Source organism: Ambystoma mexicanum, chromosome 1p, assembly GCF_040938575.1.
Source record: "Ambystoma mexicanum isolate Mex_15411 chromosome 1p, UKY_AmexF1_1, whole genome shotgun sequence".
Taxonomy (NCBI): domain Eukaryota; kingdom Metazoa; phylum Chordata; class Amphibia; order Caudata; family Ambystomatidae; genus Ambystoma; species Ambystoma mexicanum.
In genome coordinates, this window is record NC_090921.1 from 1,177,415,424 (window position 1) to 1,177,430,796 (window position 15,373).

Genomic DNA, 15,373 nt, shown 5'->3' on the forward strand with positions numbered 1-15,373 from the left:
TGGGAGCCCCACCATCATATACATGCTCCATTACTCATTCGGAGGTTCCATCGCCTCCATCCAGGAAAGCCGGGGGGTCCCCCGGTGAAGAGGAGGCATACTGTCATGCTTCCCCGATGGAAGTTATGGCATTCCTGGAGACTCCATTGAAAGTGCCTTCACGTTACACTACGTTCTCCTGTGAGCGGTCTAGTGTTTTTCAAGATGGCTGCCCGTTGTTTATACTGGAGGAATTGCTGGCGTTCGGATGCGTTGCACCTTCGGTCTTTTCACCGTCCTGCCAACGTTAGTAACTTTCACTCTCAGAGCTAACGCTCCATTGTTATCTTTTCTGTCTTTCTCTCCCGCGATCGTCCCTTCGATCGTTGCCTACTGTTCTGCCCTCTCGCCTCTTCGAGCGTACTTAGTTCTGTTTTCTTTTTATTCTTACCTTCGTTTCCCGTTCCGTTGCTTTCCGTGTTGTGTCCTCCTCCCATCAGGCACATTCTGCAGCTCCGGCTTCTCCGCTCTCCATTACCTTGTCTCCCTCCGCTCTGCTGTTCCGTATTCCTTACCTGTTTTCTTTTCTTTCTCCATTGCATCTCCAAGCTACTCCGTCTCTCTCTCACACTCTCATCCTCCTCGTGTGGACTACGTACCTTGAACGAAGCCATTCTTGTGAAACATCCGTAAGGATCCAATACAGGGTTTTTTCAGCCAGGAGGCTTTTTCCCTGTTGGAGGACGGTCTCCCGGGGAGCCCCGCGGTTGGGGGTTTACCTCCCGACAGCATGGCTTCCAGCAGAGACCAACCTTACACGATTAGAAGAAAACCAAGGAAATACACAGACGAAGAAAGACAGCACCACAAGAAGACGACCTAGACGATAAAGGTGAGGAGGAAGGAAAGGAGGTTTATTGCAAATCTGACACATTGACAGTGAATGTAATGCATATCCTTTATCAGACAGGGCTCATGGATTATGACCAAGGTCAAAAAAACGTAAAGTTTTTAATCATGTTTTTAGATAATGAAATATGTATTTGTATTTTTATTTAGTTTCATGGTCATTTCTATCTCTTTGCTTTTTTTGTGTGTTTTTTTTTATTTCTGTTTTGCTGTTTTTCTCTGATTCCTTTTGATTGTCTTTTTTCATCTTTGAATATGAATTTGGTATATGAATGTTGTGAAAAAACAAATTTGGTTAAAACACAATAAAAAAAAATGATCTGCCATTTTTGGGTGGGACAAAGTCAGGCAAATTATCAATCAAACTCTAAGATGGATGCCTGAGCATAACAAAATGATTGATTATTTGCTAAATCATGATGACCTCAATGGATAACGTTTTAAATAAAAGTTCATGCAGAGTCCACTGGTGGAGTTTAAGACAGATAAAACCTGTTTAGACTTGGTCTGAGTGGCAGATAGGCTAACTAATCGCAGGCGGGAAAAGGGGTTGTACATTGATCATGCCATTACCTCACCTTTCTAGATTGTATATAAGGGAGGGAGAGCCCAGAGGTTTTAGGAGTTGCAGAGATGTCTTTGGTGTGCTGTAAGCTGGGTCCTGCCTTGCTGAAAGAAAATAAACTTGATGTCTTTTTGAAGTCCAGTCTCAAGTGTCCTGATGTCCTTCAGAGTCCCTTTTCTGGTTTTTGGGTGCCAAGATCAGAAGAGGGTGTGAAGATTCACGAATATAAAATGAATTAATAAATTGCATTCACTTGATTGACCAATATCAAACCTCTATAAAGGACAATTGTTAATTAGTGATAATTGCAAGAATTTGATCTTACAACACTATAACACGAATACATTTGTGAACTTCCTGCGTGAACTTCCTGTGTCATTGTTGTAATGCAGACCTTATTGCAAGCAGTGTTTTGATGTATTCAGCTATGCTATGTAGGGATGATGGCTCATCTGTGTCAATTAAAAGCACAGGATATATTATTTTTCAAGAAGAGCCTTTTTATCCTTTTTCTCTGCTTAAGCCCATAGAAGGAGCAGAGTAAGAGGAAATGTAACAACTCCTCTTCGTCCATGAGCCATTGATCCAGCTTCTCCATGTTTTAAGCGTTAGTTGGTTTGGCTGCCTCATTGCCAATAGCCTTCTATCCTCAAGGGACCTTGACTTACTATTTGCCCACATTTCCTGAGAGAACACTTTTAGACTCGCATATGTCCGCATTGATGATAAGGACTGATTTTTCTATATATCTGTGTCTTTTGTCTTCCCTTTGACCCAAGCTTTCACTGCTGATTTAATCTGGCCCATACTGCCTCAGTTGGAGAGCACACCTGCAGGCCTCGCCAAGACATGCTTATAGTTGCTCCTCCTCTGAGCCAAAGGTATTTACTACTACTCTCAGAAGACTCCATTTTGGAGAAGGCAGCAATAGAATTGGGATTTCATTTTTTAAAAGTATGTTAACAATCTACAATAAGCAAAGCAGCAAAGGATCCTATGCTCTGCAGTCCTAACTCGATTATCATGGCAGCACTTGGGGTACCCGGAGGGAAGCCTAACTGGTGTTACAAAAATGAGTTCTGGATTGTCTCTAGGCCCCTATAATTACTAAAACCCCAAATTTCAGACCCACAGAGAATACCCATTGAACCTTCAAGCATTTATCTATTCTCTGGCTCCCGTACATGAAGTAACCTAACTAAACCCTTCAAAGCCATTCCATGTGAATAGTAGACAAAGGCATGGATACTGCTCTACACCCTTTATTCTTTCGGAGCTTCAAACAATCTATGAGTTTTCCTTGGTTCACCAAAGACCACTATCTTGGTCTTAGATTTGTTTAGGTTTATCATGTTCTAGTCCATGTATGTTTTGGAATATGTGAGCCCTTGGTCAAGGCCACCTGGTGTTAAAGACAAAATTACTGTATCGTCCACATATAAAAGTACACTCTAATCTAGATGCTTTATAGAAGTTGGAAATACATTTAAACGCTTTTGCTATGATCAAAATCAGACATGAAAAGAATGAATAGCAGTGGGGCGAGCGACATCCTTACCTAATACTCCCGTTAGTAGAAAGATATGCATTTTTACCTGTTTTTGTAGGTTTCACTGCAGCCACTGTGCCTGTGAGTCATACTTGCACTAGTTTTAAAAGTGCTGGGAGGCATTCCCATATTATGTAGCTTTCACCACAATAAGTATCTACTAATTGAGTCAAATGCCCCCTTGAAGTCCAAAAATGATACATAAAACCTCCCTTCCAAATTCTACAATATTTGTCTATGATGGCACTTAAAGTAAAACAGTGATCCAACGTGCTGGAACCAGGTATAAGGCTTCGAGAAGCAAAATGATGTGCATTGTTCATTAAAAACACTATTAAAAAAGGAAAATATTTAATGGTACTAAATTTGCAAATAGGTTTTTTGGAATGTTCCTTTCAAATCATCACTTTCAGTATATATTGTAGTCATAATAGGAACGTTAGACATATCTTACAGAGCAAAGTACATTATCAAAATCTGGAATAACCAAATAGATTATTTTTTGATGCAAGGTTACCATTACAAGATTGACAGCCTGGTATACTGCTATTGTACTTTTTCAAAATACCCCTTTTAGGTTAAGGAGACAAACAGCATCAATGTGGCTCCCTGGTGCCTTTGTAGAATATTTCAAATCAAAGAGCATTTTTTGAAGACAGATCTTTATATTTCCAGAGATAATGTTTCCTCACCCAAATGAGGTTTTGAGCCTCTCAGAATTTTAGAAGAGTAGGGTTTGTAAGGGATTTCATTCAGGTACACACCCAAATCTCACCTAGCATGTAGTGCGCAAATGAAACCCTTATTTATTTTTGTCTATAAGTTCAATATTCTGAATGATACACCACTCATATCACACTCTTCTCAAAATACCCCCCAGGGACACAGAACCAGGAATCAGGCTAGTTGGCAAATGTAAATATGTATTTATCTATTTAATATTCAAATCACAAATAGGTTTACTATAGATAGGTATATGGGGCAGCAATCACCCAAAGGTTGACTGTACAATTCAGAAATATAAGTCAAGCAATTGAATTCACTTATAAGGCGACAAAATAGAAAACACAGGGAAAAAGAACAGGCTTGTTTTGCACACAGATAGTGTTTAGGTTAATGTCCCCCCTGCAAGGTTTTGTTTAACTACAAATGAGCAATCCTACACCAATGTGATTCAAGAGCAGGTTTTCAGGAATGAAATATAGGGGCTGATTCATGGAATTATTTGCACTGAAAAACGGGGATTTGTGCGCCATTCTGGCCGCAAATCTCTGTTTAACAAATGGGGATTTGCGGGCAGAATGGCACACAAATCCTCGTTTTTCAGCGCAAATAATTCCATGAATCAGCCCCACAATGTCTAGAGTTATAGGCAATCCTCCCTCCCACACAAGAGAGAAAACCTTATTTTGGCAAATGACACTTTGAAATGACAGGTGAAATGGCTTGGTAAAATACAGCAAAATGGTCAAAATGCTAAAATGGAGACAAATTCTACAGAAAGCAACACTAATCAGGTCCTAACATGCATGGGCTATAATATGAACCACCAGATATACTTCAGATCAGGATGGGATGGAAAAATCACTTTGAAATGGGAAAAAGACACATGTACTTTGGCTGAAATTGCAAATTTGCTGCAAACTTTTACTATGCGATATTGAAGAAAAACGGGTCAAATACACTGTTTGATGTGGATCAAATGTATAGTTGTGGAGATAGCTAAGGATGTTAGGTATCAGTGGGAGTTGAAATTTCGTTTCTATCTTTAAAACTGAGGGAGTTATAGAGGTTTTAGTAAGAGGTGTTTTTCGAAAATAAAGGCGCAAATGTGGACAAGAACTTCAGTTTAAAACCAGAAAATATGGATTATGCTTTTAATCAAGACTAGAGCATTCAAACTAGACAGCCAGGTTGGGATTAAGTAAGCTCTGAGGCTGATTCATGACTTCAGTAACAGATCCCTAGCGTCCTCCCCGGCGGAACTAGTCCAAACACTCGAAGTGGGATTTATGGATAAGAGTTACACAAATAAAAATGACTATGAAAATGACGCTTTAGCAAATAGACAGGGTAGCATAGCACTAACAATTTTGACACTGTTACTTGTTATAAAAGTAAGGATAGTTCAGAGATTAGGGTGGAACAACATAAGGCAAGGTATACAATATTTCTCTAGCGTCCTGTTAATACTCACAATCCAATGGGATTTCAAATTTTTGGACCATCAAAGTTCTGGTCAATTGGATCGGGTCTATCAGGGAAGGACAGCACATCAGGGGGGACAGGATCAGCTAGGCCAGTCGCCGGAACTGCACGGGATCTGCCCTTCTTGTGCCTGGATATTTCAGATCAGTGGGATGCCAAGTTCATCAGGAAAGCATTTATGGCAGCAAGCCAGATCATTTCAGGATGCTTCCCCCTCCCACAGCGCTTCACTGGGTTGTGAGGATTAGTTGAGGATTGAGACCTAGCTGAAAATGGTTCAGCTACTACTTGGCCTGGTGGTTGGCATCTGGATCTAGAAGGATGTTGAAGGCTGGATGTTGAATGCTGGGTCAAAATGCTTTGCTGGAATCAGAAGAGAGAGTGTGTCTATGTGTTGCCAGGTGTCCCTATTTATCCTGTAAAATGACATCACCAAATGGGTGTATGGGCTGGCTTAACTAAACTTGCCCCTGTGAAATGGGATTGGAGCAGAGCCTCATCTCTGCCTTGCATCCGGGTGATTGGATCAAAGACAGATGATGTCAGGTTTATGGCTTGATTTTTACAATACATAGAAACCTCCCCTAGCCACTAGTATCAAAATCGAATTTTGTCCTAAATACATATTTATACATTTGCAACCTCTTCGAAAATCACATACAATGATTACATATGTTATGGAGTATCTGTTCATCAAAATCCCACAGCTGTGAGGCCTTGTTTCGCCTTTCTGCAGCATTTTGGCCATTTCGCCCTGAAAACATTTTCCAAAATGTATCCAAATTTCCACAAATATGCACGTTTACCATAGGAATGTGTGTGCACAGTTTAACAATTATAGCATACATACAGTTCCCATAAAACCACATATATTGCCATTCCTGTTCAGAATATGCTACACAGTTCCACCAACTTTTCAAATGTAGGGCCAAAAATTAGATTAACAAATCTGCCCGTTTTATATTTTTCACCACTTCTGATAGCAAGATATAAATCTCTAAAAAATGTTTATTTCATATTCTTTAGCAGCACATGGTCAGCCTTTTGTCTGTCTCTGGAGGCAAGGAGCAGCCCACACCTTTGGGATTTACTTCTGCAAGCCTAGTTTATGACCTCTTCACACATCCATTTCCTGGCCTGGAGAATCTGCCATTGTTCAGTCCCCGGCAGCAGACACAAGTCTGGCATACCCCACAGTTATCATGAGTCAGTGAGCATCTGCTGAGAGCAATGCCCTCCCCTTAGGTGGAAACCTGTTTTTGAAGACCTTGCTGGCCCAGCCAGCGTAGGTTAATTCTTAATTTCTTGACTTGAAATCCAGCATAAAACAAACTTGTTGCATCAAATAACATATATAATTTACATTCTTGATTTAAACCTGTGGGATTAAAACAACTGAGATCTGTGTTCCTTTCAGCAACAGTCGTTTTATATTTGCTAATCCGGCAGACCTTTAGTTTAGACAACCTTAAAGTTTAATCAGGAGAGCCCATTTGACAGGGGCTCTCACTCACAGGTAGCCTTGTGTGGCTGCACAAAGATTTTTGACAGGAGTTGTCATTCACAGGCAATCCAGTTTTGCTGAGAAGGTGTTTTGCTCTTAACATTTCAGGACCTTATAAATTCCCAGAGCTTCATTGGATTAAATGAATTTTAGCGCCAAGAACAATTTTGAGTGTTGGAAATTGTTATGTACAGGCATTTTGAAGTTTCAGCAGCAAAGTAAATGTCATTTACAGGCACATTTTGGAGTTTCACTTGCAAAGCGCTGCTTCTCCCTCTGCACTCTGTTTACTTGTCATGGAGCCCACTGGCACTTTTTCTGCAGCGTGTGCTCTGTTCCACCCCACATGCATTATGGGTGTCAGGTTGTGCAGCCATCATTTTGTGTGTTGAAAAACGCAGTTTTGCAGCGCACAAGGGTTTTTCCACCATTTTATTGTTTCTTGCACCATAGATAGCAGAGTGAGGCCACATAGTATAGCAGAGTGGGTCAATACATCCCAGAGGTTCAGGTCCCAGAGTAAGGATTTCTGTGCATATGTGACTGTGAGAATAATATATATATAGGAAACGGTTTATAGTTAAAGTTTTGAATCTAAAACGGTCGAATACAATACATTCAAATCAGGATCGTAAAAAAAATGACCGAATGCACTTTTATTTTTTTTCTGGGGGGTCCCCCCCAAGCCCTGTTTTTTGGGGAAAATCCACTAATTTTTACTATACCAAACACACAAAAAAAATACATTTTAAAAAAAACATTCAGTCATTTTTTTTCTCGATCCTTTTGCTTCAAACTTATTGTATTCGACCCTTTTGTAGTCAGTAATGACTGGACACCATAGGAAACAATTATACGGCTTTTGACAGCATTCTTGAAGTGAGTTCTAAGTCCTGAACTTATCTGATCCAAACATCAAAGTTTGTGCATGAACACATGAGAGTACTGATAACGTTATCAAACACTGTTATATATGCCAGAATATTTTGAAATATGTAAATAGATGTAGTGCTCGACCAGAGCATAACATCTCAAGGCTTCTCTTTAAATCTTCCTAAATACTCATGGTAAAGTGCAGGTATGTTTTAGGGCACACAACTTCAACATTCCTTAACATTTGCACATAAAACAATTATGCCCATGGAAGAGTCAATGGATTCAAAATAAATAAACCAGCAGCCTGATGACAATAAACTCTTTCCACTCTTTTCCAGATTGCGTAGAGTGCTTCCAAATGTACATCGGAACAATGGTTGGTATTGTTGTTGCTGACATCATTGTCACAGTGCTGATCGCCTTGGCTGTCTTCCTCCTTGCTACCAAGATACACAACAAAGCCAAAAAAAATCAAGATGGTGAGTGGTGACAAGAAGGCGTGACACAGCAGGACAAGATGAGTAGGTGATTCAGGAGAGAATGCATAGGGTTGTCCTAACTAGCTGGAGCAAACATGGAAGGCGAACCACCATGGATAGCTCACTAGAAACTGTCTCATTGGGGGTTGTTCTTAGTCACCAGGCAGGGGAACAGTGAAAGCATTTGATGTGTTCTACACTGGGGACGAAGTAGTGATAGGCAGGGGAAAAGCTTTGGGAGTGGCACAATATAAAGGATGCTGGTAATGATATTAAACATGTATAAAGCACACACTGAAGCTCATCCTGGCCATGAACAATACAATATTAATGAGCATTCTAAAAGACGCTAAAACAATTTAATTGATTGTGCCCAAAGTGAGAGGGCCAGAGAAGAACACGAGGCCTTCTAACTAGTGCAGGTGGAAATGATCTCATAGGTAACTTACTGTGGGTTGCAAATACAGATATGTTTGTCCAAACAAGCCCCCTGTGTCTGCTCTTTTCGAAAATTGCTTCAGGCTTTAAGATACTCCTGAGAAGATCAGGCTCTATGAATCCTGACTGATTCGTTGTTGGCTTTCACGGACCCATCCCTCAGTGGTCTTGCGTCACGACATAGCTATAATATGGAGGTGCTCCCCACGCAGAGATTCTACTTCTCTTGCTAATCGAACCTTGGTTAATGCAGTCAGTTTATAAAACCTGCTTCCACAGCTGTACCAATTACCTGTATAATTCCGGTCCCAGTTCCTTATTTCACTGTACAGATTGGTACCCGTGTAATTATGCACATGACTGATTCCTCGGGTTGAAGCAGGCCATTGGCTCAAGGATTAACCAATCCAACCTTTGCAAGTCTTGCTTTTTTGGTGCAGCTCCAAGAGGCTGTAACTTCCCTCTGCTGCAGCTCTAGAACGTCTCAAATGTTTGTGCACTATATCCAAGCCTCACAATTTCAGTCTAGCATTCACCCGCCGTTCAGCATCATTTGTGTTGCAAAATGTATTTGGTTTCCTCTGTTGTATTTTTTGTACATTTTCCATAATTCTATCTTCGATGAGTTCAATTCTGGACCTCTTAAAAATAATGTGATGTGAGGGAATTATAGAGAATGGAGAAGGGGAAACACAGCTAAAGCTAGAGAAAAAGGGATGGGGTAATGAAAGAAAGGAGGGAGAACAGTAGAATGTGAGCATTGCTTATACTTATTCCTTCTCATGTTTCTCTTAAAGCAGGTAACGCACACAAAATGAACTCAACTCGTGCAGAGGGGACAGAAGCCGTTTACCAGGTGAGTTCAGGCAGTGAGGCCCAGTGTACTCAACAGCCCACCAAACTGCTAAGAGATTAGGGCCCATGGAGGTTCCACACATCCACATAATGCTGGATGTACTGCTTCACCAGATAGAGTGGGCTGGAAAGGGATTGGGGCAGACACAGCGTCCATTTTCTACATAGCGACGCAGGGCCATTTTACTCCCCCTGTAAAATGGCCCAGAATGTAATTAGCTGCATGAGGTGGGCCAATCTCTTGTGGTGTACGTTCTGCGCCATTGTGATCATATTTCCTGCGTGAACCTTAGCAAGGGGAGTAAAATCTGCTGCACCTCCAAACCCTGATCCTTACAGGAAATATGCAGCATCTTAACGCACATCTAATTTTGACGTGGACACAGAGGTCTCAATCCCTATGGATTTCACCTGTACTTGAATCCATTAATAAGCAGGTAGAATCCATAGGGATACATTGTAAACTGGCAGCCAGAATGACTGCTTGTTTCCTGATAGGATAAGAAAAGGCACAGGAACCCGTGTATCTAATTATGACTTAGTTTAAAGCCTGTGAGTCAAATTTCACATACATTTAGAAGTCTCCCAGACCTACATTTAGGCTATGGGTTGCCTTTGAAGACATAGACAAACCAGCTGGTCTTAAGTACATATAGCAAAATGAATTGTAGTTTTTATCCCATACACTACAAGGAAGGTAATGACGCACGTTGCAGATGTGTTTGGAAAGTTTCAAGCCTCACAGAGGTGCATTCTTGGGGTTTTACCATGTCAGACTGCACCCTCAACATGTTTAAAGGTCAACTGGGGTCTTGGGATGATGTGTTAATGGTGGGGTGTCCCGGGGGGTACCTTCCAATCTGTATTCACACAACCGGTGCTTAGTCTCTAATACGGTGGATGCAGCTTCTCTTTGTGGTAAACAGTTTTGCTCCATTCATCATCAATACTTTTACTTCACCTTCCAGGCAAATTCTCCCCTTGTCCGTCAATGCATGGCTGTGTTTAAGCTACCCATGCACCGGGGGTTGGCAGTTGTATTGGCCACAGGGCCTCAGTTCCCTTTCCGATCCACGCAACACGGTGTACCTCTTGAAAACTCACAATGTAGTAAGTTGACTTTTTGGGAATACTGATCTCAAACAGCTCTGTGGATTACCCACTCTCATCTGCAGCAATCCCGCAGGCCAGGTGGAATACTCTAGGTAGGGCCACACACTCCTTTGAGATGCCGAGAGGAGGAAAAAGAACACTTTGCAATCTTTACGCACCGCGAGCCGAAGAGCTTGCACGGGTTACGCCACCGTGTAGACAGTACTCATTTAGCACTCTGGCTAGGACTGATGGGCGTCACACTCAATCACGGTCTATAGAGGAAGTGATTTTTCAAAACACATTTTAATATGTATAAACATTTCATCAGGCTATTATAGCAGTAAAAAAGTTGTTCAGTATGTCCATGGTTTTTTCCAAAATCAGAGAAAAGTTCCACTTATTCACTCCCAACAATTAAAAATCAGTACCAAGTGTGTAAGTAAGAGCTGAAAAAACACACACAAGGCATTTTACATTAGATAATGCCAATGTACTTGGAGTTTTCTAGTGCTATATCTGCAAACCAGTGTATGAATATTTAATGGCCACTAGGGTGCCAGCAACTAGAAAAATCCAACCACTTGTACCGATAACACACGATGCTTAGATTGTAAAGACACCTTAATGGAAGGGTCCTTTTTAACATCTAAAAACTTGTATAGACATAAGACACAATATGATGTCAAAATGTGTAACACCGTCTATGTAGGCAATTCTATACACAGATCTAAAAAAACACATGAGACCAGCTCATGCTGTATCAAGGTCGACCGGTTTCATAACCACATATTATTCGGGTCATCTTCATCAGGACTTTGTTTTGTAAGGTCTTGACTCCCTGTCTGGGATCGCTGTCTTGCACCCTTACGTGTGTATTTCTATTCCTATAGAGTAGGAATCAAAGAGAAACAGAAAGTGGAATAGTCACATTGTGTTCCATCCACACTGCTACTGGTGTATACTACTATGCCTCTATTGCTTATCATAGGTGTATCTAAGGATATCACTAGGCTTACTTGCTATAGTGAACAAATTAATGTGTCCAAAGTAGTGCCTATTATTGCATAAAACATAGGGGAAACAAAGGTAAGAGGGGGGAGGGGAGGAGGGAGAAGGGAGGGGTGGGGAGGGGGGGAGGGGGTGGTTGTGTACATACATGCACAGAGGGACTCCAGAGTCTAAACCACCGTGCCTACAGGTATAAAGGAAGTGGGATAACCTTATAGCCCCTTAAAGACTGTGCGTGATCTTACCACACTATACTGAGAAACGTCACTGCTCAGAAATGTCTGGGAACAGAGCGCGCCAGAGTGCTGTGGATACTGAATATCACGCTGTCAGCTTAAGCGTTGGCTGGTATAAAGTCTAAAAACAATGGACAAACCAGCAGTCAAAAAATGATGCGAGTGAGTCAAGAAGCGTTCATTATTTCTACAAACGCAGCAGTAAATGTTATAAAGCTGTATTAGCAGCTTGAACACAGCTCTTACCTCGCTTGCTGTTATGGTACATAGGACAGAGCATCAATGCGTCTGCGCGGTGCCTCAAAGCCTTGGAAATGCTTGCTACTACTAAGCGCCATCCCGCTATGATGCCTCTATAGAAAAAAGTGCTTTCAAGAAGCTCGGAAAAAACTCTATGTTTGGTCGGCCATCTTTGCTCTGGTAACGTTTGCAGCCATCTTGGATCAGGCTGCGAGCGTGTGTGTGTATTTACTGCTATATTATTTACTCAGTGAACGCACGCGGGGCAGTTCAGCATTGGAGAAAAAAGTTTTTCAAAAAAATATATTTTTTTAAAAAAGGAATTGTGCATTTTTCTTATCAGAAACCCAATTGTTAAACTGACAAAGTCTTTATATATACATATGTAAAGCAACAAAGGAAACCCAGGCTGAATAACAGACTTAGGCTAGATGGTACATCATGATCCCAAACAAGTACATACATGCATTGTATTTATTACATCATCTATTAAGATCATACCTCAGGTGCATCCCCTTCCCCTTATTTATGTATGTAACCTCAATTCAGGAAAGCATTATTAGGGCTTATACACATGTACGGAAGGGTACATATATGGGTTAGTCCCCTAGTTCTGTCATACTACAGTGAGCTTATGCCCTGTGTGATGTTTTTAGGTGGGGAGAACGGCTAACTCATTCCATTGAATAAATTCATTAAGCCCTTTCTTGTGTGTATTGAGCCTAAATATCCAGTTTTGTTCTCTCCTAAAGAGTATATTCTGGAAGTTGCCACCTCGTTTAGGAATGTTACTTTTTTCAATGATTGTCCATTTGAATGCTTCTGGACTATGTCCTTTCATGATGAAGTGGTTTACCATGGGTGCTGTCAGCTTTTTTGTCCTTAGACACGAACGATGTTCGATCATCCGTTTCTTAATGGGTCTCATGGTCATCCCTACATATTTGAGATTGCAAGGGCATTTGATAAGATAGATCACTCCTGCAGTATTACAGTTGGTGAGTTGCCGTTGTATCCAAGGAGTACGAAGCCCCAAGTCTATTTCTTTTGTGCGTTCAGTTTGTGAGCACATGGAGCAGGATCCACATGGTGAGTGTCCTGTAGGGGCAGTACTTTGCCAAATAGTTGCAGGATTTTTGTCTCTTTTTTCTCTGAGAGTTTTAACTAGCTTGTCCCGGATATTGCTCCTCCTTTTGATGGCAAATTTAGGCTCCTCCAGGTGATGTTGTCCAGAATTTAGAATCAGCCATAGATTTTTGATTTCCTTTTTCAACTTATTCAGCATAGGGGAGTAGCTCATAACTGCCATTATATTGTCTTGAGCAGGTGGTTTCGGGTGTTGTTGCAGAGTAACGCTTCTAGGAATGTTTCGGGCTCTCCTGTATGTAGAATCAATTATCCTCTTCGGGTACCCTCTATGAGCCAGTTGTTTCTTAAGCGCTTTTCCTTGTTCTTCATAATCTGAAGTCTGGGTGCAAATTCTTCTATATCGAAGGAATTGCCCGAATGGGAGATTATCTTTCAATGCCTGTGGGTGGTAACTCGAATATGTCAGGAGTGAATTCCTGTTAGTGGCCTTCTTGTATACTCTTGAACATAGTTTATCTTGTACCACCATGATGTTGAGATCCAGAAAATGCATAGCTTTTTTATCGAAATCTAAGGTGAATTTCAAAAAAGGATTTAATGAATTGAGCCACATATGGAATTTATGTATTTCCGCTTCAGTGCCTCTGAAGATCATAAAAACATCATCTATATACCTCTTCCAAAGTTTTATTTGGTCCAGGAAGGGATTCGAGGAAGGGTAGATAGCATCACATTCAAAAGCATTGGGCCTCATTACGACCCAGGCGGTAAGTTACCGCCTGGGCCGTGACTTTACCACCATGGCGTAAACTACGTTCACGCCATGGTGGTTGGCGGACTTACCGCCCCATTCCGAGGTCGGCGGGGCGGTAAGTCCCCAATCCCCATTTACCCTTCCCCATTCCCATTTTTGCCCCATAGGGCATAATGGGAGTGGGGAAGGCGTTAATTACGCCACCGTAAATTACGGTGGCGTAATTAACTCCATGGTCCCTTAGCGCCATGGATTTTAACACCTGCTAAAAGCAGGTGTTAAAAGCGCCATGGCGCTAAGGGACCTCGTAATTGGCGGTAAGGGGTCGGCGCAGCTAACGCTGGCGTTAACCCCTTACCGCCAGGGTCGTAATGAGGCCCATTGACAAAAAGATTAGCCAGACTCGGGGCAAAGGTGGCCCCCCCATAGCAGTCCCAGATATCTGCTGGTAAAAGATGTCATTACAGATGAAATAGTTTCTGGTAAGAGCTATTTCAGCGAGTTGTATGATCAAACCAGGAGGGGTATTGTGAAGATCAATGCCTGATTCCAGGAGGTGTTGCACCATGGAGAGTGTGGCTTGTTGTGGTATTTTCGTGTACAGTTACTCTATGTCCATGGTGACTAGCCATTCTGTCTCTTGATTGAAGGTAATGGAATCCAAAAGGTTAAGCATTGCTGTAGAGTCCTTTACATATGCACGCATCTTCTGAACTTCATCTTTGATAAAGAAATCAACAAATTGTGAGAGAGGTTCTAAAACTGACTGAATACCCGATACTATGGGTCTGCCGGGCGGTGGAATTATGCCTTTATGGATTTTCGGAGTGGCATAAAAAGCTGGTATTCGAGTGTGCAATGGTGTTAGAAAGGCTGCTTCTTTTGCGCTTATATATCCCTCTGCCTCTGCTTCTTCAATTATAGTGTTGATTTGATTCTGCAGTTGGTTGGTAGGATTGCCCGGAAGAATGCGGTAGCTGGTGCGGTCTTGTAAAAGCACCTGAACCATGTTGTCATAATCTACCTTATCCATCACAACAGTTGCTCCCCCCTTATCCGCCGGCTTAATGACAATGGATTCATTATCTGCCAGAGTTTTTAATGCTGCTGTTTGTTCTTTCGTACAATTAGAATGTGTAAAGGGAATATTTTCTTCCAATTTTCTGATTCTCTTGAGCAAGGCTTGTTCAAAAGTCGTGGACTCAACTGTGTTAGAAGCATAAGGAGGATGAAATTGAGATGGTGGCTTCAAGCCTGTAGCATCTGGTATGCCTGATGTACTTTCATCAAAAAATTGTTTCAATTTGATCTTTCTCATCAGTTGTTTGACCTCTATTCTTGTTTGGAATGGGTCATAATATGCTGTTGGTACGAAGGACAGGCCTTTTTGCAAGACCTCATCTTCTGATTTCGTAAGTGTGTATGTAGATAAATTGACCACTAACGAGACATTGGCTGTAGAAGGCCTCTTCCTCTGCTGCGGGTGACTACCGTAGGTTGTCCTTGCCACCGCTGGTTGCCTCTGTTGCCTCCGCGTTGGCCTAAAAAAGGAACATTAGTGGGAGCTACCGGGGCCTTGTTTGAATTGA

At 41.6% G+C, this 15,373-nt stretch overlaps 1 protein-coding gene across 3 annotated transcripts in view; it reads left to right on the forward strand.

The window, feature by feature from the left end:
* LOC138451137 (TYRO protein tyrosine kinase-binding protein-like) overlaps positions 1-15,373 on the forward strand; it is a 315,876-nt gene that overhangs the window by 287,854 nt on the left and 12,649 nt on the right. For 2 of the 3 annotated variants that reach the window (XM_069604886.1, XM_069604889.1), the window contains exons 3-4: positions 7,929-8,069; positions 9,305-9,363. In XM_069604886.1, coding sequence (XP_069460987.1) covers positions 7,929-8,069; positions 9,305-9,363 — 200 coding nt within the window. The remainder of the gene's footprint in view (positions 1-7,928; positions 8,070-9,304; positions 9,364-15,373) is intronic. The other variant, XM_069604888.1, reaches the window with a different exon arrangement.